This window comes from Diplotaxodon limnothrissa, linkage group LG23, assembly GCF_057381915.1.
Source record: "Diplotaxodon limnothrissa isolate DT_005_m linkage group LG23, D_limnothrissa_male_GT1.1, whole genome shotgun sequence".
Taxonomy (NCBI): Eukaryota; Metazoa; Chordata; class Actinopteri; order Cichliformes; family Cichlidae; genus Diplotaxodon; species Diplotaxodon limnothrissa.
This window is the reverse complement of record NC_140617.1, coordinates 3,348,238-3,371,841: the sequence shown is the minus strand read 5'-3', so window position 1 is coordinate 3,371,841 and position 23,604 is coordinate 3,348,238. Positions and strand designations below refer to the sequence as shown.

The 23,604-nt window shown below is 41.5% G+C and overlaps 1 protein-coding gene across 1 annotated transcript in view; it reads right to left on the bottom strand.

Annotated features, from left to right (window-relative positions):
* Positions 1–1,128: 1,128 nt before the first annotated feature.
* Positions 1,129–23,604, bottom strand: part of cpamd8 (C3 and PZP like alpha-2-macroglobulin domain containing 8) — a 43,614-nt gene continuing 21,138 nt past the window's right edge. Inside the window, exons 28-44 of the mRNA XM_085347187.1 lie at positions 22,356–22,437; positions 17,843–17,999; positions 17,487–17,561; positions 15,810–15,975; positions 15,031–15,117; positions 14,741–14,877; positions 14,437–14,592; positions 13,347–13,409; positions 9,113–9,387; positions 8,954–9,041; positions 6,495–6,569; positions 6,187–6,292; positions 5,685–5,795; positions 5,392–5,604; positions 3,874–3,945; positions 1,666–1,867; positions 1,129–1,222 (exon numbers count right to left, since the gene is read on the bottom strand). Coding sequence (XP_085203313.1) covers position 1,222; positions 1,666–1,867; positions 3,874–3,945; positions 5,392–5,604; positions 5,685–5,795; positions 6,187–6,292; positions 6,495–6,569; positions 8,954–9,041; positions 9,113–9,387; positions 13,347–13,409; positions 14,437–14,592; positions 14,741–14,877; positions 15,031–15,117; positions 15,810–15,975; positions 17,487–17,561; positions 17,843–17,999; positions 22,356–22,437 — 2,066 coding nt within the window. The 3' untranslated portion in view covers positions 1,129–1,221. The remainder of the gene's footprint in view (positions 1,223–1,665; positions 1,868–3,873; positions 3,946–5,391; positions 5,605–5,684; positions 5,796–6,186; positions 6,293–6,494; positions 6,570–8,953; positions 9,042–9,112; positions 9,388–13,346; positions 13,410–14,436; positions 14,593–14,740; positions 14,878–15,030; positions 15,118–15,809; positions 15,976–17,486; positions 17,562–17,842; positions 18,000–22,355; positions 22,438–23,604) is intronic.

Here is a 23,604-nt window from a genome sequence, read left to right as displayed (position 1 = left end):
GAAACAGCTGAGTATAATACAGTTGACTGCTGACTTCACCGTCCATTTAAGGGAAATGGAGCAACACATCTCTCATAAAGAACTGCACTGCAGCTCTGCTAGTTGAAAAAAGAGACACGTACTGTGCTGCAGATGCAGATATCTCAGTGAGTCAGTTGGAGAAACACAGGTAGTGAAGTAACAAAACCAAAGGCCTAAACTGCATACAAATTTTATTCTCATTTGTTTTAAAAATCACAATATTTGATATCGATCTGGGTTACATTTGATCAAATTTGGTACTTTTACAGAAATCAAAACTTCATTCTTTATTATTCTTTAATATTTTTAACTTGACTGCTTCAAAGATCAAAATTGAACAAAAAAACAAAATAGCTTATGAGCTGTACAATCAAATCTCAATGGTGAGAGGAGATGCTGGTATCTTGGCAGAATAGTTTCAGAAACACTACAGCTGGGTCGAACTGTAAAAGTCAGAGTCGGCCAGAGGCCTTTGTTGCATGCCAGTCCCCTTCTGCCTCCTTGTGTTTCTTGTCAATCTCTACTCTGCTGTCTAATAAGACAAAAATGCCCCCCAAAAATCTTTAAAATGAAAAACATTTCAGCTTATGTTTCCGTAAAGCATATGGTTAGCATATGTCTGTTTTCCAGCAGGATACCAGAAGAGGAATTTCATCAAACATTGCAATAACTGGGTTAAAGCTTGCTATGAAAGAAAAAGAAAAATGCCTTGGATAGTATAGCATACATCTTAAAAATCCACAAGGGGCAGGTAGATTGTACTGAGGGGGCGACTTAGAAAATAAAAATGATATGATCTCTATCTAAAAATAAATACCACAGATAGAAAATATAACAAAATACGTTGCATAACATCAGGTGTAATTACAAACATAAATACTTGATTATTTCTTCTAGTGATTATTAAGGCAGTACAGTGATTAACAAATATGATATTGTGCCTATTGATTACTAGGAGTCTAGAGGAGGAAAAATACAAGTCTGGAGGATACTAGCTTAATAAAAAACGTACACAGTCACATCCAAGCGCACACACAGGCTTATAAATGCATCCACTCTGACTCACACAAGGTCAAACACTCATTCTCCAGACCCCCCCATGTCTTCCTTTCAGCAAGTCTCTCTTCTCTTTCCATTCACTAGCATATTCACAAATAATGTACAATTCGGAGGTGGGTATGGCTTCACTCTGGGAGTGTTTCTGTAGATGACAAGAAAACAGAACATATGTTCTTTAAAGGATCATCTTTAACTCTTTATCCCTTGAAAGCCTCCTAGGAGTAACTCTTGAAGCCTTTAAAACAAAGTGACTGGGTTTTTATCAAAAGTAAGTGAGGACAGTCTCTCCCTGTGCAGCTACCCTTGGAAAAACTGGAAAGCTAATGGTCATCAAACCACTTTATTGATATATACCGAGGTGTCATTTGGGAACAGGGGAGATTAAATGTCCTCTTTATAGGGGAAAGTCTTGCTGAAGTCTGTGGAGACATAATATTGGGAGATGTACAACTGCTTTTTTATTCCTTTAATATTATTACCAAAGATGAATATCCACAACAGACTCTTCCAGATACCTAGAAAACATCAGAGAGGTCTACTAATCCAAAGTCTGTTAAACAAATACATCAAAGATGTAGCTCATACCATCGCTCAGGGGTGTTTTTTGTGTCCAGTGTGGGTAGCTGGGAATCTACTGGCAGGAGCACGTTATGCTCCACACCCCTGCCGCCTTCAGGAAGATCAAAATGGTCCCCTCCCTCTGCATCAGCAAGGAAAGGATCAGAGTCTGGGTCGTATTCATAGGAGTAGTAGGACACCTCTGCCATAGAGCCCTGCTCCTCTTCGCCTGGAGAGAACAGGGTTAGTGAGAAACACAGAGACAAGGTAGGCGAGATAAAAATGAAAGTTCTGGCTGTCATGGATACTCTAAAAATCTGTCCTGATGTGAATATATATATAGTTGGTGTTGTACTACTACACTAAACTACAGGGGGTGGTAATGTGCCACGAAAAACATATCAATGTTTCAACACAGGGATGAGGAAGACTTTTAAGAAGTAAATAGTGATGTAAACTGTGAGAAAGAAAAATGTTTTTAGACCTGCAGGATGCAGATCGTAATCCTGGCTAGCAACACTAAATCTAAACCTAACCCTGCTGGCTTGCGAGACAGCTCCACAGGACACCTCTAATATACTGCACATCTGGACCTCTTGAGGAGCAATACCACATCACACACAGCAGGGGTCGCACCTTGCTTAAAATGTTGTCTCCTCGTATAAGCGTGCTAGGCTTGAATCGGTCTTTTCAAGGTATAGCTTTATGAAAGTTCGCTTTATTCTGAGTAGCCTGCAATCAGAGTTTCCTTCTTTGAGGCCTGCAGCACATATGGTGAGAGTTAAACAAATTTAAGACAAATATGATGTGGGAATTTTGTAAAGTCTGTAACCAAAAAGAAATGTATGTGTGATGACCAAAAATCAGCTGAAGGAATGCCTGTATAGGTATTCTACTGTATGTTGTCCTCTGGCAGAAGGTCACCGACATGACAAGTCTGCACAAGGAAGCTAATTCCAGAGCTCCAGCGTCCTCCGCTGTTACACTGGAAACTGTCAGGTTCATGGCAAGACTCACATTCACCCATTACACTCTCGGTGCACTTATCTGGCATGTAGTGAACATTCTAATGGTTTACAATGACAGTGTTTTTACAGTACTTATTCAATCTAATCACTCCAGGGTTATCTTATTCTAGATGAGTGTGCACGTGTGTCTCTGTGTGTGGGCAAATATCTGCCTGTATGGACATGCAGGAAGTGTATGCGTTATGTGTGCACGTATAGATATGTGTGTGTGTTTGTGTAAGTGCGAAACAACATTCCAGTGGTGAGTGTGAAGCATTGGCTTTTGTACTAAGGAGACCTTTGAGTGAGAGAAGCTTAGTGAACTGCAGCTACCGAGGGTAGCGGGCTCAGCAACAAGTCAGTGCAGGCTGTGCTACACGGGGTGCGCGCACACGCACGCACACACACACACACACGCACCTGTAGGCAACTCAGACTTTCATGCAGGCCGAGTTTAAAATCATGTACATATAACAGCATGCGGTGTGCGCACACAGTATGCAAGTACACGCTCCTGCAGCTTGTGAATGACTGGTTTTTTTTTTATGCTTGCACTGCCAAATGTAACACAGCTACATCCTCCTTGCACGCACAGCCAAACATCCTATCAGGAATTTTCTGGCTGCCTCCCTGAAAATGGCAGCTGATCTAAGCTCATGACAGAGCAACAATCAAGCCGGCTGTTTGAAAACGATCCACCTATTTATCACACAGACTGTAAAAACATGACGTGGTGGCAGGGGAATGTGCTGCCGTACGCCCCACCTGCATATCTACTTTCCTATACTCTCCCACTGACCCTGTTCCTTTTCTCTTTTCTGATCCCATCTCCTGGTCGTCCCCTTCACTCTTTTTTCTCCTTTTTAGCTTTACTGCCCTTACACACTGTCTCAACCTTTTCATCCTGGTCTTAAATCCTTTCTTCTTCCCTGCCCTTGCAAACTCCAATGTGCCACAAACACGGGGTTGCTCACTGCCCACTGCATTTACATTTAGTTAACATAGAAATAGAGTTTCACCTATAATGGCAGCAAAAGTGGATTAGTCAGTAGATTTGCTTTCGGCTCTTTAAAACATGTAAATAATGAAGGAAAACAAGAAAAAAAAAGCAAAGCTTTGTCTCTAAGACAAACTACGAGTTTGAGAAAAAATGCATAGAAAGTGCAGAGAGGAGATGAAAGAATGCAAAGCTGTGTAAGTGGGGAAAAGGTGTGATATGGGAGGCTACCTGTGTGTACAGGCACTGAGGGTTGCTCAGTTTCCTGACTCACTATTGGTTGCCTGTCCTCCGTGGTCTTCACTGGAAGTATAAACAGACACATGTTAGATTATTCACATTTATGTGGCTGCCACAGCACCTAAAAAACAAGTAATGAATTCAACAGAGTTTCATTGTTGCATAATCTAAATACTGGCCAGAAGCATTATCCACCCCACTGAGCAACACTTCTTGGCAAGACAATGATGCACACTCAGTCTGAACAGAGGCTCGCACTAAATTCTATCTATCCAAAAATAGCAGGGGCCAAAGCATGGCCAGGAGGCCATGTGTGGAAGCAAATCATATCTTTTTCCTTTTCAAAACTGGGAAACGGTGGCATGAATCTCCCTCGCACAACTGTACACAAACAAACAAGGTCAGAGGGCCCTAAACAAAAAAATACAATCCTTTTGATAATCTCTAGCATGAACGACTTGGCACAAACTGAGGTCTTTTCCCACCACAGTTTTGTCTATGCCTTTTCCCAATCTGCTCCACAACATGAAGGCTCCTTTGTTGTTGGGCTGTGCGTCGGAAAGGAATGTGACAAGGATTTCAAAGGCTGGACAAAAGCACTCTGTCATTTGGAGGGAGCCCTGTAATACAGCAACAGCAGCGAGTGAGAGAGGATGGTGGGGGTGGGGGGTTGTGGGGGGTTGGGGTGCGATGGGTAGTTCCCCCCCCCCCCCAAAAAAAAAAAAAACCCAAACTCATTCAGTAATCAGCTCAACACCTGAACAGCTGTTTCCCAAACTCAGATCACTGCATACACAGAGGCATGTGTACATGAACAGACGCAAATAAAAATAAAGGAAAAAATGAGGATTACACATTCATATGAGCCCATTAACCTACAATGAGAGTTGGGAAAAACACATACAGTTAAGGAAAAATACACTGGGGCACGCTGTTAATGCCCGAGAGCCACAGACCACTAACTGTATAGAGAAATGAAATGACACATGCTTTATATTAACTGAAATTTGTCTATTTCTGTGACATTTCTCTTCCAGAACAGAGAGAAATGTGGACATGTACACAATAATTTAACAGTAGTTTTGGATCATTCATTCAGCCATCCTTTGTGATGCGAGTCAGGTATAAATCTGGTCTGTGACATTTTCTGTTGATACTGAACTTGGCAGAGGATGTTTTCACAACTTTTTAACATGTGGACTTGCAAAAACTTGAAATACATTTTTGATGAACAGACATGACGGATCTATTCTTACCACTGCCTAAACTGTGATTGCTCAAATGTTTGTTCAGCCATTGGGTGGAAACAAATGTCAACAGGAACCAGACCTATTTTAATCACTACAAATCCAGGATTTGGGAGAGTCTTTGGTCTGCAGCTTGGCTATGGTATTGTGCAAACATCACTATTAGAGGCATTTAAAAAAAAAAACAAAAAAAACTAAGGTTAAACAAAGAGGTCCAGAATCTGTGAACAGATGAGATGATGCGTGATGACAGAGCTCTTACCGTCTGGACACTGGGACAACGGAACCTGCTTGATTCTTGTGCCATTTCTGCAGGCAAAGACCTCCATCTGACACTGGTTCTGGTAGAGCTGCCCATCTGACCCACAAACAGGATCCCCATCGTAACCGCAATCCCTGTAGCACGTGCAGCGCTCAAACCGCTCCTCCTCCAGACAGCCAAACACATTGTTGCACTGGTTCGCCTGCACAAAACCTGCAGAAACAGAATTTTTCATTAGATTCATGAAAGTGAGGCCTTTCCACACTTTTAGGAGCGCTGCACATGTTTCTCACCTATCCACTGATTGGTTGAACTTTCCACCTCATTGCACGTAGGTCCATCACACAGCTCCCGTGCAAGTGGACTGCTCTCACTAACATTGTAGAACCGGGTAGCCTCGAAAGCTGCACGACAAGCACAGACCCACACGAGCATGTTCACACATCCACACACATGAAACAATGAAGCTCACCATTAGTAGGTCATAAAAAAAATTGTTTAACTCCTTAAAGAGGAGCACTTAAGCTCTTAATGCCCAGAGTTTTTAAGACTTCTTCATCATCAGTGTGATTTTCTCCCCTATTAAAAAAGTCGTAATATATCAGACAATATATTTAAGCAATAAACTGCAAAAACAAAATGCAGAATGTAGCAAATATGATACATGCATATTAATATGTATTTATTTATTGTCAAAAGGTTCAATAAACACTCCAATTTCAAATAATATGAATTTTATGGCAATTATTTCACAGTTCAGGCTTTAAAGGGTTAAAATATTCATCAGAGGCACACCTGGTTCGTAGTAGTCATAGATCTTGACCGGAACAGGCGCCGTCTTGCCCACAATGTACTCCCTGACAGCTTGGAAGGCCACGCACGTCATACACTGGCTGGGAATCTACAAAAGGTCGAAACAGAGAAAGACTTATGAAAGCACCCTAGCCCACATACACATGAATACAGACACAAACATGGGTATTATTAAACCTGCTTAAAAAAACCAAATAAATAAATCAGAGGTTCTTTTTATCTTGTGTTTACAGTGATGCAACAGGTGTGCAAAATCAGACGCAGCAATCAAGAATTTTGATTGCACTCACCTCATCAAAGTAGAACAACACTTTTCTCCCATTCAGCTCATATCTCTTCAGACCGACTCTCTTGTCCATAAGCAGCTGTTGACCAGCACAGTACATAAAGAAATCAAGCTTCATACGCAAATATTAACCTCGATCTCTTGACATTCTCATTTAAAATAGTAAAAGTTTAATAACGTTGATTTTATAATGCTGGAAGGGGTTTGTGAATATCTCTTGCCTTTGTACCTATTGAGAAGAATTAAAGGTCCTTTTTATCAGATCCTGATAAAAACGTGTTTAGATTTTCTAAAATTGCAGTCGAGTAAGATTATAAAATGTCAATTTAAAAACGCATAATGCATGGCATCCAGCTAAGTCAGCTACATGTACGGCTCCAGTATTTATATATGAACATGCAGAGAAGTCATTAACAATGGACATTAGCAGTAATCAGCACCACAGCAGTCTGGACAGCTCCACCTCATGCCAACCGAGGTTTACCGTACACAGACCAGTAAATATAATATGTCAAACATGAAAGAAAACCCACAGTTCTTATGTTAACCCCGTGACCACTACACTACAGTGCATCTAGGATATTATTATTTAACTAAAATGCTCCCTTTTCTGCTTGTACAGATTATGACTGTAGTGAATATAAAGAATTTCTATTATTGTGTGGCATGTGTGAGCAACAACAGAAATGCAAACCATACCCACTCTATCATGAAGTCATGTCCACAGTGGAAAATGAAAAAGACTCAGAAAGGCTTTTTCTAAGTAGTTAAATTATGCACAAATAATCATGTTTACATGAACATCTTACTATAATGATCATAGGGTTTGTATGTATATATTCCTGTATGTACCCTGGGGCAATATGAATGAAACTTTGCATTAACATCACCACACAAGGAGCAATTTTCATGTCTATATGTTTTTTAAAAACATTTAACATCAGTATTCTTGGGATTTTTGTATTCATCATCCCCTTGCGAATGCAACGTTACTGTTGCCACGTGTCACGTTCGCCTGTATGTAACTTAATAGTCACAAAAATTTGTCTCTGCAATAGAATTGTATTCGACTCACCACTAAATATGGAAGGAAGAATTTGAAATAGGCAGGCCTGGCTTTTGTTACGGTCTAATAATTAGGACGGTATGAATGACCGACGAGGATGCTGTTTACTAAGAATCAGAGTGTGTGCATAGAGAGCCAGCAGTTAATTCCCCCCACCAGGGGATTTTCATTCTGTCAGAGGTGGCAGCCTTTGGACAGCAGGGGTTTATGAGGTGCTCAGCCTGAGCTGGCGCCACCACGACACACACACTTACACACTGTTTACGAAAGCATTGTTTGTCTATATAATAACCAAAAATTGCTCATGAACTCCCATTGCTCAAATGTTATACCCCCAAAGTGCCCTGGGTTGTTAAAGAAAGCTCATTATATTGGGTGATAAGAGGCCATGGCTGTGGCAGCTCCCAGTCAGTCACTGGACTAATCATTCAGTACTGCAGCATCAATGAATGCAACTAGACATCACTGCAGAAGCCAAGCTTGCCACCATAAACTGAGGAATGCAAGTGGCAGTCGGGCAGGCAGCAGTAAAACTCCAGGGGTGTAAACTGAGCTTGTTAGCCACTACAACTCGGGTCAGTCATGACTGATATACTCACAGTACTATGTGTGTATGAGTATGCGTGTTTTACATCTCTCCAGGTAGCCAGAGAGGTGGCTCTTTTGGAGGTGGAAGCCTGCAGACTTTAGCCCTATAACTGTCTAGTAATGAGGGACAAGTTTCAGATTGGTGGCTGGAGGGCTGACCTTGATACAGCCCTTAAATTTACCTTACTCTCCATTACTCATTTCATCCATCCAGCATAATGCTGTCTGTCAACTCTACACTTTACAAGTTTTCTATGTACCCCACATGGCCTAGTGAAGTGTATGTCTACGGTCTCGTAAGCCCAGAGAGGCCTGACGACTTTTAACCTCCAAGTTAAAAATGATCCCCATCAGCAAGACACATACACACACATGCAGACACATGAATATAACATATCAGCAGCACATATTGCATAACATGCAGTAGTTAAATGACCTGCCTCTATCTGAAGGATGTTTTCCGGCGCTGTGCTGTCAAACAACACGGGACAGAATGCTTCACTGTGCTATTTACGCTAAAACCCAACAATATCTCAAATGTGTGTGTTTGTTTATGTGAGTGAATTAAATGTTGCATCCTGTTTGGTTGTGAAGGTTGTGAAGCGTGTGAGCGTGGTGTTTGCAAAGGGGTTTGATCAATTCCATGACATACTCATTATTGTTAAATGGCCTCAAGATGAATCTGTCTCTTTCTACCTTCTTTTCAGTTTAGTCAACTACCTGATTACCTGCCTGTCCAGCAATATGTCAGTCACTATGGCTAAATGCTAAATGCCTCTTTTAAAGTGTGGTCATGTGCGATTACATACCCGCTCTAGACTTTCGACATCTGCTCGGAAACCAGAAATCATAGGTACTTCTATGACAGCCATGTTAGACGAGCCTGAATGAAGCCACCTAGACAAAGGATTGGCGATGAATACATGTTTTTCCCCAGCTCTGTGTGTAAGTGTGTGGTAATCATTTACCTTGCACAAACTTCTAATGAGATGTGATAATCCAATTTGTCCTGGTGGGCTGCTGGGTCATCATCGTCAATGGGTGCCCGTCGCTTCCAGTTAAGCTCAGAGCGGTTGTCAGCGCGGCTCCGGGATCGTGAAGTAGAATGACGGGCAGAGGAGGAGGAGGAGGAGGAGGAGGAGAGGGGCTGCAGGTTTCGTTCCTGAAAAGGCTCTTTCAGATCCACCTTGAGATGAAAGGCTGGCTTGGAAACTGGGTCAGGTACATTATAAGACACGTCGATCTACAGACACACAGAGAGAAGGAGATACTTGTGAAAATCAGGCACGCTAGCAATGTGGCTTCAGGGTCTGTACCACTGAGCTACAGTTATAGTAGAAAGAAAGCACAACCTCTGTCAATCCTAAGGTTTTACTTATCAGGACATAATAAAAGCACATACAAACTCAGATGACCAACAACACAGGTGATTCTTTTTTTTTTAATAAAAGCAAAGCCAAGACCAAGAAGTCGAGTGTGAACACCCCTTCCTCACATGTGACGCTAGAATACTTTAGTATACAAAAAAGTTCATGGTTGATTCAGTGATTGCAAAACAAGCCAAAGTCATCACCTCGCCACCACCGTGCGTAACACTTGGTATGTGTAGCACTCTCGTGTGATGTGACGAGCCAATGATCACTCTGGATGTTGGTCCGCTGTAAAACTTTAATGCGTACTCCAGCACACGACAAAACACAATGGTAGTACCGGAAGAACAAAACTCCCCCCACCATACTATTCCGGTTGGACTAGCCCCCCACAGTCAGGCAGGTCTGCATAAACAAATATTGTTTGGCGATCATTTAACCAATGATCTACAGTATGAGTTTATCCTGTACGTGGGTTTCTTCACACATGGTGCTGTACATGAGGGTCAAACATCTCCATTTTGGTATCATTTCATCCGAAGGACATTGTTCCAGACGTTGGGTGAATTTTGCAAACATACATGTAAGCTGTACTGCCATGCTTTTTTAGAGAGAAAAGACTTTCTCCTGGCAACCCTTCCAAATAGGCCACACTTGTTTATCGTATTTTTTGGACTATAAGGTGCACTTAAAATCCTTTAATTTTTCAAAAAATCGACAGTGTGCCTTATAATCCAGTGCCCCTTATGTATGACTTCTGGTTCTGCTTACTGACCTCGAACCAACTTTATGTTGTACATGGTGCTCAAAAAAACCTGTCAAAAATGTTTTAGCACAACTTTGGTAAGCTACGAAGCTGCACCGGTTGATGGATTGTCGGAGCATTAGGGCTACCGTAGTCAGGAGCCTCGCGGAGTAATCTGGGTTCAGGTCCCAAAGTCGCACGAACACTGCGGCATCACTGAGAGTTAAAAACTGTCTAAATTCTTTCATCTTTAATAAAATGATCAGCGTTGCTGCTTTACCAGGTGTAACAATTAAGTTTAACATCCAGGCATCCATGAAAACAGAATTTATTCAATTTAATGGAGTTAGAGTTAGCATAAGTTAGCTCGCTAGTTTCCACCTAAACACGATATAGCATGTTCTGACTGAGAGATTTCCGAAAAAATTAAAAGGTACAGCTCTGCTATCACTTCCAACATAAATCAAGACAGAAAACTAAACAGCACTTTTGTAGGGTTACTGAAGTTGGACCAGCTGGTATATAATGATGTGCTACGTGATCGCTAGCGACACAGCTATGTTAGCATAACACAAACACAGTGAAGCTGGAGGATGAACGCTAACTTTTTACCACTCGATAAAAGTTAACGTGAGGGTTCCCGATGGTTAGGGACAAATGCGATCGCATGGCAGGATGCTGTAAACAGACCAAACTTCAGTCAGGAAAACAACTGAGATAATCCATCAACAGTACGAGGTTAGTCATTAATATACTGCAGTAACATGAGAATAGAGCAGCTGGCAAAGAATTCAACATTAATGAATCAATGGTACAGAAGTGGAGGAAGCAAGAAGAATGAGTTGAGTAAAGTTTGACTTATCTGACTGTTTTGTTTCGCTTAATGCGCCTTATAATCCAGTGTGCCTTATGGTCCGAAAAATACGGTAGTCCTTTTCTAACTGTACTGCCACGAACTTTAACATTTACATGCTAGCAGAGGTCTATTGAGTCTGAGATGTACCTCTCAACTTTTGGACTGTTTCCCTGAGAAATGAATAGTCAGATCTTGGAGCAAATTTGCTGGGATGTTCACTCCTGGGAAGATTGTTTAAATTTTTTTCTACTTGTGAATTATATGTCTCACTGGAGAATGATGGACTTAAGATTGTTTGGAAATGGTTTTCTAACCCTTTCCAGATTGATGGGGAGCTACAATTACTTCTCCAAGATCACTGTTGATGACTTTTCTTCCTGGCATTGTGTGAACACACCTGAATGCTCCAGACCTCCAAACTGCCAAAACTTCTGCTTCTACAAACATGGTCACACTTGCTGATGATCAAGTAATCAACTGCATCTGATTAGCAGCACCTTCTTAATTCCCGTGGAAGGAGTAAAGGTGTACTTCATTTTTCACATACTGCTTCTTCATTTTGGCTTTTGATTAAATAATGACGGATGTAATACATCATGTTTTGTTGTTCATCTGAGGTTGTGTTTACGCAATTTTAAGACCTTCCAAGGAACAGAATGTCGTTATGTCCTGTTGCGTAAGCTCTTAGAAGTGAAAGTGAGTGTACTTTATTTTTACCATGACTGCATTTTTCCATCATTTTGCAACTATTTTCCAAATTGTGGTAAAAGCTCACATATTTCATGAAGCCTGCTGACTTTAGTATTTCCCCAACGTTCCCCTGTATCATTATGTTGCTTAATGGACAACCATTAAAGCTGTTATCGACATTCACGCTCCCCTCAAGTTGAATCTAACAACCACTTTTTCCATACCACAGGTTTAATGATAAATGCAAATAGTAATATTATTATTCCTCGAGGTGCCTTATGCTAACTGAAAAACATTGATGCCTAAGAACAGTTCTGTCTTATAAAGCCAGTAGTATGACTGTGACCTGTTGGTCTTGTAGACTTCAAATGCTCCTTTGTGATCCGGATATTAAATCTTGATTAGTAGTCCTTGTCGTATTTCAAGTTTATTCTAAAAAAGTGAAATCTGATTATTTCCTCTTCATTAACTTTGATCTTACAGAGGTGAAGCCTTTTGTTTTCAACCAAATTATTTCATTTTTTGGATGGAAGCTTTACTTTTTAAAAAAAAAATACCAACACGGTCAGTAAAATAAAAATAAAGTAACAAAATGTTTAAATATTTGACGCCTTCTTTTATAACCTCTAACATCAAAAAGTGAAAGCAGAAAAGGTCTTTAAAGTATAAACTGCAAATCATATTCTGTGGACAACAGAAATGCATTCAGCAGCCTGTGTTTTAGCCTGGGGACAATTCACTGCTTTGATGCTCGTTTTCATTTCACAGAAGATTATTCTCAACAGAACTGTCCACATTTCTGATAAATCATTCAGTGTTACCCGAGACCCTAGCAGAGCTGCTAAATGATATTCCTGAGGCAACTGCATATACTCATTGCATGCCTACAAACACATACACAGGCAGGACCGCTCAAGTATTTCATTAGAGCCCAGGTGCTGCTGGCCCCAGGGGCTGACAGAGAGGTGTGTTGACTCACGGAGAGGTGTGGATATGGGGAAAGCAGAGAGGGAGAGAGGTGTGAAGAAAAAAAACATGTTTGTGTGTGGGAACCGTGCAGAGGGGAGAGAGCTGGAAGCCGACCACCACATCCTCTAGTGCCTCGTTCAAATCAAGTCAGATTTCAAATACAGGATTCGGAAAATGGGACTGTAAACATCTTTGATCGCACATGCTTTTTCATTTACAACTTGTTTAGTTTTAAAGCAGACACATGTTTGAGTATGAGTGATAAGAAGAGAGGCACGGTCATCGTCTACAAAGAAAAATAACTCTTTCTGTTTATAAAAGGGGCTTTTGTTTGTCTGTGACAAGACAGGGAGAGACAACAGGGATCAACACACCCCAAAACAACTGGCCAAATTATGCCAGATCATTTCAAATTTCATGTTGGAATTTGAGGCGTTATGGAGCCTCTCCCCTACTGGCAGAGTGTTGCTGTGAGTCACTGAAATAAGCATTGCATTAAAGTTCAATTTTGGGCAATTTTCAAGAATGCAAATGTGTGTTTGTGTGAGCCTGTGTCTGTAGTAGCACAGTACCTGCATGAGACAGCAGCCTTCTCCTTTAGCGCTGACGAAAAGGCCTGTGGGGATACTGGGGATCTGAAAAAATGGGAGAGAGAGGAGAAACAAAGAGAGTCAGGGGGGCAGAGAGAGGTGAATGAGTCATTTATCAAGTGAATGAATGCTGTAGGCTGCTACACTGCCACTTGTGGTTCCCTGGCTACTAACCAGCAGGCCTTAATTGCCCCAATTAAGATGACACTACTAATCACAGTGGAGGAATATGCCTGGCAGAGAGAACCTACTGAACTCTCACCTGAACCACTCCAGCTGGCTGATGGAGCGCTTTCTCTCTCTCTCTCTCTCTCTCACACACACACACACGCACACACACACACGCGCACACACACACACACACACACACACACACACACACACACACACACACACACACACACACACACACACACACACACACACACACAGAGTAGTGCTGACCTGACACCACAGTGCTCTGGCCAAGGTAGTTCATGCCCAAGCTGTCAGGTTTGTATAAATCCAGTTATTAAATCAACAGACCAACAAGGTGCTTTTGGGAAATCCGGCCCAGTTAAGCCTGGTATGGTTTGGCAGTATCAAAAGGTCCTGGCTACTGCACAGTTGAACACGGAAACGGGGATTAATGTTTAATACCGGTGTGTGGCTCTGGTACATAACTGCTCATCAATCACAGCTCCTAAACTGCATTAAAGTGCACTGGGTTCTCTTAAGGAGGATTTACCACCTCAAGTACTGGTAATGATTAAGGGATTTCATTTTTGATAAAGCGCTGTCAAATTAGGTCATCTTCACACACCGCACTGCAGTTCCAGACTTTTCAAGACATTAGATATTGCAGAGTTCGTCCTTTGTTGCTCCCACATGAGGATAGCTTGTTTATTGTCAGAAGGATTCACAGCGACCGAGTGGGTGTTGTGTGTGTGACCACGCTAGCCTAAACTAGATGTGTGTATATCCTGCTGTGTGGTACATGTGCGTAAGGACAACTTCTTCCTTTTCCTTCATGACCTGTGTGCAAAAACGCTGAACAGCCTTGACATTAAACTAGACCATGTATTCAGGTTACCTTGGCACTCTGGAGGAGCTTCTTGTTGTCCCTATTGAGTTCAAAGGTCTCCTGGAAGTCAAGGTTGGTGGAGGCCAGTGAGATAGTGAGGTTTACCCCTCCGACATAAGACAGGATGGCATACTCCGACAAAGCATGCAGAGCCACACATGTGTCCTGGCACAAGGGGTTTTCAAGAAGCATCAAGTTAACAATTTATACTTTAGTAGTAACTGTCCATAACACTGAAAGACAGTTTGCTGTCATTTATTACTTATAGTTAATTTAATCTACAACAAAATATAGAAAAGAAAAACAGAGGTACCTGTGTGGAGGAGAAACCACCCAAGGCATTCCTTTGCTGGGAGAGCCATTTGACGACGGGTAGGGCAGATGCCACATCCCCCAGCAGCGTGTAGGTCAAAAGACCGTACGCGGTCATCTCCACTTCTGCTGATACCACTACAAATAAAAACAGATTTTGAAGGGCAGTATATTTTCTCAGTGTGTTTTTATTGACAGAGGCTAATTCAAAGCTAGTGTATAGTACTGTGCTGTCACCTCCTTTGCATTATATTACACAGGCAGGAGCTATTCTGCAGATGTACAATATACCTGACTGAGCGAGGCCATCACTGAAGCCCATGAAAGTGTCTTCATCTGTCATTGTGCTCCCGGTTAAACTCCAGTGGGTTAGTCCATCTATAAAGACAAACCAGGTGAAACAGACAGGCAGGGGTAACGACTCACCGCTCCTTCCATCAATCTCCTTTGATAAAAACTAAAAGAAAACATCCACACCAGAATGGGGACGGTGCCAGCCCAAAGACAAAGTGAAACAAGCAAAGTTCAACACATTAGCTCACTGTGGGCTCACTAACTATGCTAGATATTTCATGGATCGTTATCCTGATTATCCTTTTGCTACCCCACCCTATGCCTTTACTGTACCTGGGGAATAAAATTATTGCTATCAAGGAAGAGCCCCACTCCCCCTGACGCCTGCAACGTTGTTAAATCTGCCAAACTTGCAGAACGTTTCAGGCAAGAGGAAGACAAGGAAATGGCCAAAGGAAATCAACAATAAGATAAGAAAGACAAGGGGAAAGGGAGGGGTGGAGCGAACTGCTGCTGAATACTGCAGCAGCTGGTTTTAAAGTAGCTGCTCTCCTATAGTTTGGGCCTGACTGCTTGTTCAAATTGTGAGCAGGAAGCTGTAAATATAAACCAGTAATACTTTTGTTTTGCTACAAAGATTTGACCAAAGAAGATCTAAATCTCTACATTTTAACGTGCAATATTGTCGTGGTTACAAAAAATACTTGATTCAATTTTCCTGGTTAAGTTCTGATTTAAAATACTACTACTACTAACAGTATTGCTCATAGTGGTACCTTGGGTGATAGCCATGTGGTTGAGGCGGCGCAAGGCCAGCGGGGCATAAGGACTGCGTAGCAGCGCCAAGGCATATGCAGACAGAGCGGTAGTGTAAGGATCATCAGCAGTGTATGTGTTCCCTTCCAGAAAGTCCTTGGCTTTAGCCACTGCCACTTTCTCTTCCTGGACCAGACAAGAAAGACCACAGGGCAAACACAGATGAACGTGTGATCAAAAGTTTACAAAATGTGGCATAGAGACATTTTTCTAGAATCTGTAAAAATGTTCTACTCAGTGTCATATTGGCAGAAATATGTGTATGCCTTGATACAAACACATTTCATATCTAATAGCTGATGTCCGCTGTTCATGGGTGAAGCAGAATTTTGCATTTCACATTTAATGCGCTGTTAACATTGCGACAAAATCTCTATAGTTTACATTGCAAATAACAGAGTGGGTTATAGTGATTTGGTCTGTTTGTGCAATTCTATATCCCAGGATCATCAGATATAGCTTTTAATTATTGAAACTACTGCTACACTTTTAATCCCGTGTCCCCAATGCAAACACACACACACACACAAAATCATCACCAACCTAATATTTTTTAGAGGCTGCTCTGTCCAAAAACACGACAGTAGTTATTGAATAAACACTCATTTTAGCCATTAAAAAGTTGAGAGTGACTTTCATCTCATGCAGACGTGACCTTCCCTCTCATCCATGCGATGATAGGCCTCCAGAGCCACTCACTGTAATTGCAGCAGTCATCTTTTAATTAAGTGAAATTGAAGGGGGGCGAGGGGGGGGGGAGGGGGGTGTACTGCTTTGAAGTGAAGGATACCTTTTTGGTTTTTATCAGTTGTAAAAGCACAGATTCTCAGAAGAAACCTTCTGGGAGAGATAGAAGAGGAAGGGGGGAAAGACAGATGGGTGGAGAGGAGCCAGGCGGAGGAAATGCTAAATAAAGAGTCAACTATCTGGACGATTGTTGAGCAAAGACAAAAACAATCTGAGGTTTGGAGGCTTTCATGTTTAAGGAATTTCCAGCACACGCTGAGGACGATCATAGAAGACTCTTTTCCTAACTTTTCCATTTCTTTTAGTGAACACTAATGTTTATTTATCGAGGGCGGCTACTAGTAGGAGAATAAAGAAAAAGCAAGGTGGGAAAAAAATAGAGCAAAGCGGAGGGACAAAGGGAAAAAACAGATGGCAGAAAGAGAGCAATGCAACAGAGGTGTCTTTCATGGGAATCAAATGTCTCTGCACATCAGCCTGAAACTTTTGAAGTAGTCCTAAACGTGATAAGATGGTACATTAGCAGCACTGGGGCATAACAAATTTGAGTAGGCGGACTGCCAACACATCCATCTTCACAACTATGAGGAATGCAGCGATACGTCCACACACGACCCAGGCTGCGAGGAAGGACTTTAGGAGTATAGAGCAGGTATGTTTTATTAAGTAAAGCACCTCGCTTTGAGACTGGATGAAACCATGAATCAAATTTTACACCACTGCGTTGATTTTACGTGACGTATTAGTCAAAATGAGAAACTTTAGCATGTTTTAGTGGGTTTGTTTAGGCCTGCCTAATTCAACACTATTTCGTTTGCCCCTGAGGAGCAACTTTGAAGCGAGAGGAATAAATAGTCTGCAGTGTCATTCAGTGCTGCTGGCCTGCTTACCTCTGTGGTCATCCCTGTCTCCAACAGAGCTGCTACCACATAAGCTGTAAGTGAAATCTTCCCATGGATTCCTCCCTGTGGTCAAAACCAGACATGTTTTCACTTAATAACATCTCGGCTCTCATTTCTCTGCAGTATAAATATAGTTAAACTTTAAATGTATTCATCGGTCCAGAAATCCTTTAGCTAAAAAGTCTGACACCAGGTTCATGCTGTAAATTTATGTGATTATTGCCCTCTCAATCAATGCCATTATCCATCTTGTCTATCCAATCTACTTCTTACACCCGTTCCTGCTTTGCAAGCACAGAAAATTAAACATCTGTCACCTCACATCTATGTAGACACAGCCCTACCTGCAGGTCTTTGTTGAGGATGCGTCCCATAGCGGGGAAGGAGCCGTCATCTCCCTGATGCTTGATGAGCCAAGACTTGGCTGCATGAAGCTCATCGGGGTCGATGTAGATGAAGCCTTGAGACTCGGCAAAGGACTTCAGCACAAATGCTGTCAACCTTAGAGGAAGGACAGATGGAGGTGAGAGAAAAAAAGACGAGTAAGGGAAAGGAAAAGATATCAAAGATCTCTGACAACATATGGAATCACTATTTCAGTGGACTGAGACGTTTTTCCACACTCTTTCTATCTGTCAACAAATGGGAAGAGGGGCTGATAGAGACGTCCATAAATGTTGGGATGTTGTTTTCCAAGAGGACTGGTATAGATGGAGCTGATGAAATGGAAAAAAGCAAGGAAGTAAGGAGGGGAGCAGATGGGTGCGGCAGGGTTTGATCAGTGCTACAGGATGCGGCAGCTGTGCTCTTGGGAATGTGAAATTGCACACGGGCCAATCAAGTATGTTTCTGGTTGTGATTCGAAGATTCCCCGAAAGCATTCCGAAACTTACACAAACATGAATATCAGGAACGAAGGTTGGGAATCCAGTTGGCCTGGGAGTGCAACTGAGAGTTTATGAGCTGTGGCTTTAGTGGGCCACAGTGGAGAAGAACCAGGGGAGAAATGGAGAAAGGCTAAGGTCAGCCCAGGGGGACACGGCTGAGCTAATAAACATACACGCATCCATAAACAACAGACCTCCCGGTACTGGTAGAAAGCAGCAGTCTCTGGCCAACAACTGCTCAGTGACAGCAAGACATTCCATTACAGCACCCCCTTACCAAAAGAGACTCACAGGATGAGGTAAGCTGTTTACAACAAAGAGAAAGAAACACAAGAGAGAAATAACGGAATAAACAAACAGGTCACACTCTAGTTTCTCAACGCAGCTTGTAAGTGAGATCACACTCCAAGAAAAGAGTACCAGAGGGGATGAACTGGAAAAAAAGATCTTTGCACTCATAAACCAAAAACATTAAATCTTCCGTGGTTGGAACCTGGATTATTCCTCCCCAGAGACAAAACTAGGGCTGAAGCCACAAGTCCGCTGGAATTTTTATAATGTTAAGTGATATTGTGTCACTGACTTTAAATGTTAGGCTTCAGGGAAAGGTACTGGAAAATGTAAATATGATTTAGCTTGGAGAAGGAAGGAAGCAGTAGACAAGCTCACTTCCACCACTCACCCCACGACTAAGGTCACCATCTCACGACTCTCGCCTTCACTTATTGTTTCTCCTGTTTTCTGACTCCACACATCCAAATCCTCTCTATGAGCTACACTTATTCAGCCCCGTCAGAGCTAAAGGACTTTTCTGAGACAATACATGGGTGTGCTCCATGATAAAGCTGAGGTTGATAAGCGTTAAGGAGAATTTTACGAGGTGGATTCAGAGAAAGTGCTTATCGTTACTGTAACGAGCCTGGATTCACTATATATATATCATATAGTTAACACAGTAAATGGCTTTACTTTAAAACATATTTTACAACACATCTGCAAATAGAAGGCAAGCGACAACACAAACACTGACATACAGGTTTGGCACAGGAATGGAAACAGATATTAAGTTAATACAGCATTGTGTATCAGTTCTTTTAATCTCAGGTATTCAGCCTGTAACCCTGCTAATGCTGTCAGATCAATCTTTGGGTCGAGACACAAATGACATGCCGGTCTCAACACGTAGAGCCAAGAACTAAACCCTATTATTAAGGATAATTATATAAGGAAAAAGCAACAAGTTTTTAAAGCACATTTTGATTTACTACAACTTTGCTTTATTCTTTTAGCTAAAATTAAAGAATACAAGACAATTTGAAGGCTTATTGCAGTTTGCAAGACAGCCTTCACTCTGAAGTTTTATTTACTGTCTGCCTGGAATATTAAAAATATTGTGCAGGGGGAATGTAAAAATCTTGTAATTGTATCCGAATAGTGAATTCATACCTCTAGTTTGAAATGAAGTTCAAGGCTTCAATTACTTTTAGGGGTAAAGGTCACATTAGGGATTAAGTGAGGGGAAACTGATGTTGTCAGTGAACGGGCTTCACATCTTAAATTGAAGACAATCCAGAAGTACTTTAAAGTACAATATCACCAGGTGCTGGCTTAAAAAAAACAAAACAAAACAGGAATCTCTGCCTTCAATAGACCCCAAATGAAAATGAGTCAACCTCTCTCATTAAATAGTAAGTCTGTAAATTGGTTCCACAAGTCCATGTGATGTCATTCGCTAAACCCACTTCATACGATTCGGTGTGCTGGTGATCATCTTGAAATTAATTCCAATATGAAGCAAATATCAGGCCTGAAAGGAGGTATTTCTAGGGGCGTGGTTGGCTTAAAAGACATGCCTGGTCTAGAGAGACTGACAAGGCAATTTTGGCATTAAGTACAATGTGTACACATTAGCTATGCACCCCAGTCAGGATCAAGTGGCACTCGTCTGCTCTAGCTCCCTTCCCATATTTGGAACATCCTGGCTCCAACCAGAAGAGATGGTGTGGACCATAAAGCGAATCTCTAGGCCAGGGATGTCGAAGTCATTTTACATTGTGGGCCGCATACAAATCACTTTGATGTGGGTTGGATCAGTGAAACTCTCCTTTCTGTCAGTGTATAGAGGTTAAAATGCACATTTAATCTTGGAGATATCTTAATATAAGAAAAAGAAGTGCAAATTCAATTGTATGTCTCAGTTTTTCTGCATGATAAAGAAATTCTGTTTGAAGTAAATGAAAAATATCTGTCAGCACAACTCTTTGGGGTAAGAATTGGAAAAAGGAAATGTGTAAAATTACAGAAAAAGATGTGGCTTCTCATTGCCCAGATGTCTGTTAATTCTAAGGAATGCCCTATTTATTGTTTTAACTGTGGACACTGTAAAAAAACTGACATTTCTATAGGAGAACTTTTCAGTCCTTTAATTGTTAACTATTACTTAATTACTTCAGTGTAGTAAGAATGGCCATGGGAATGTCTTTATCATTAGAAAAAAATTCTAAAAGTTAAGATAAAAGTTGAAAATTTAGGCCCTACTTTACATTTTCCAAAGCTGGGCTGGATTGGAGTGTTTACCGAGCTGATTCTGGTCCCCGGGCTTTATTTTTGACAGCCCTGCACTCAGCTTAAACTCAGCTCCAGTGCGAATGACTGGGTGAAGTCATCACTTGCTTCTTCTATCTCTATATTTTTGTATTTGCAAAATATTGGTCTTTTAATTCTTATCACCATAAGAATGAAAGAGGTAAAGGGTCAGAAACACATCTCATAATTTCTTTCTTTGCCAGCGTTTCTCTACTTTTGCACAACATCAAGTCAGCGAACGTTCAGCCCAGTTTGTGAACTGTTAACGGCCTTGGCATCAGAGATCATTAGCGCTACACACCTAACCATTATTGCCAGCCTGTGTCATTCTGCTCTGTATTTTCATTAAACCCTGTCAATTTCCATACTGATACATTTTCACATCCTGGGATACATTAACACTGCATTACAGCTGCTTTTAAGCAGGCAGTAAAGCAGTGCTCTGCTCATGAACCCGGAGTCTGAAGCAAAAGCTGGGCTTGTTTTGGATGCAAACATGTTGTTGATGGATTCATAAAGTGTCTGATGCAGTTTTACTGAATGTTCACCATCTGTGTCCATCTGTGTTGTGCCCACAGCCCACACTTGTTACCCTGGGTGCCAAGGAAAACTCCAAACCGCTGCTGGTTACATCCTCATATCCTCTCACAGTCATCAGGGGAAGAGTTCAAGCTTTCAGCAGCGGTTTAATGTTACCAATTACACCCAGGTAGTGAGTCATAAGGAGACATGCACCATTTCTATTTTCAAGACCATGTCAAAAAAAGGTAAAACCTTTTTGGTAAAGTGGCTCCAGACAACTTATAACACTGTCTCCAATAGTGGCATTAAGAGCTTGTTTGTGGGGCCAAAGCAGCATGGGTCCACTCAGCGCTACGGATATGAACCCTGATTAATTGCAAATAAATCTTGACAACTTTGCCTACCTCAGGGATCCAATTATGCAGTTTGTTTATGATTCTCTGTCATTTATGTAACCTGCTGTTTCACGGTGTTAGCTCTACTAAATATCACAATACCCACCTCAGTTCATAAATCAACCAGAGGTATGTACATTCTGCGTGGGCCTCAAAATACAAGCAGTGGAGCTCCCCATTGAGACAACCGAATTGAGTTTTATAAATATTAACATGGTTGTCTGCCTGCCTGCCTCCAGGCACTGTAAACATGCAGTAAACACTCGAAAGGGAAAAACTCAGAGATTTAAACATACCAACAGGAATAGATTAATATGAGCACAGAGTACGAAGGTTTTGATAAAAACTTTACTGCTTTGGCCGGCAACCTATGTCCCACTGAAAGCTGAAGAATGTGGCTACAGCCAAGCATAGCTTAGATGGTATGTGTTGTGCACATTTCAGCAACTACACCTACAGCTACTTACCACATGCTGCCAGAGGAATCCCTCTCTCCGAAAGCACTGTATGATCCATCCCGCCGCTTGTAGGTCAGCTGTCTCTGGTAGCCTGGATGAGAAGAGAGTACTGTAAGAAAGGTTGGTTCCTAAGAACACGCAGAAATTATGTACATCTTTTTCAGGTTTGCTGATAAATCTCGAGGTGGATGTATTTTTTTCGTTTTTATCCACCACTGCAGAAATGTGCACAGAATAAAAGTAATGTGCAGGAGAAGCACCACCATGTTAACTAGCCCGTGTGAGCTTGGAAGATCAGGCAGACCAGAATCAACGCAGTGAAACTAAACACGGTATATTAAAAGGTAGCCAAAAAATTCAAATACATTTCAAAAATATAACATTTGTGGTATTCTTGGATCCCTAAAATTCTCTTTTGGCATTGATTTCTGATTCTTCACCCAGCTCTGTGGTGCATAGTGTGCTGCGACTAAATAAATGAAGGAAAACAGAACATTTACTCGGACATGCTCTCGATGTTCTTACATATGCAGTCAAGTGGTTTCACTTGCAACTATGCAACGAAGCAAACTGTGCAAAGATGTTCTGGTGCTTGCCTCCAAGAGGGTGAATCCAGCATAGTTTTCAGGTCTTAAAAAACACAAACGAACAAGAAAAATAGCCCACAATATAATAATTTACCAATATTCAAACATTTGTTGCTGTACCTAAGACAGTAAACACTCGGTAGCTGAATTTCCACTTTGTTTTAGGGTCAGCCCGAGTGTCAAAGGCAAACTCTTGAATTTACATATATGTGCAGGGTGACCTGTCCTTGTGTGGCACAATAATAAAGCCTATTGACATTTATTAAAGTTGAAGTTTTCCTTTTATATCTTTGTGAGGGACAAAGACTAATCTTGATAACTCTGAATAAACCTTTATGTTTCGGGTTACGATTCAAAGTTTTGAATCCCAGCCAGTCCAAGGCTCCGCTGCCAAAAAACTTTTTGTCTGATAAATGAACTCTGTTATTCAAGGTAAACTATATTCTTGTTGATTGCAGACAGCCCAATTATGATGCATAACTTTAAGAAAACAGCAAACTGTTAGAAATCATTCCTTTCTTTGAGCATGACGCCACTTTGCGCAGCTTCATGCCAGAAAGGATTTGACTTGTTGAAATTCATGACACACTCTTGAAGAACTTAAATAACTTCCTTGTTCCTGTGTTTAAAGCGCTGGTCTCTAACTGGGTTTACATCGGTGGGTATTTGGG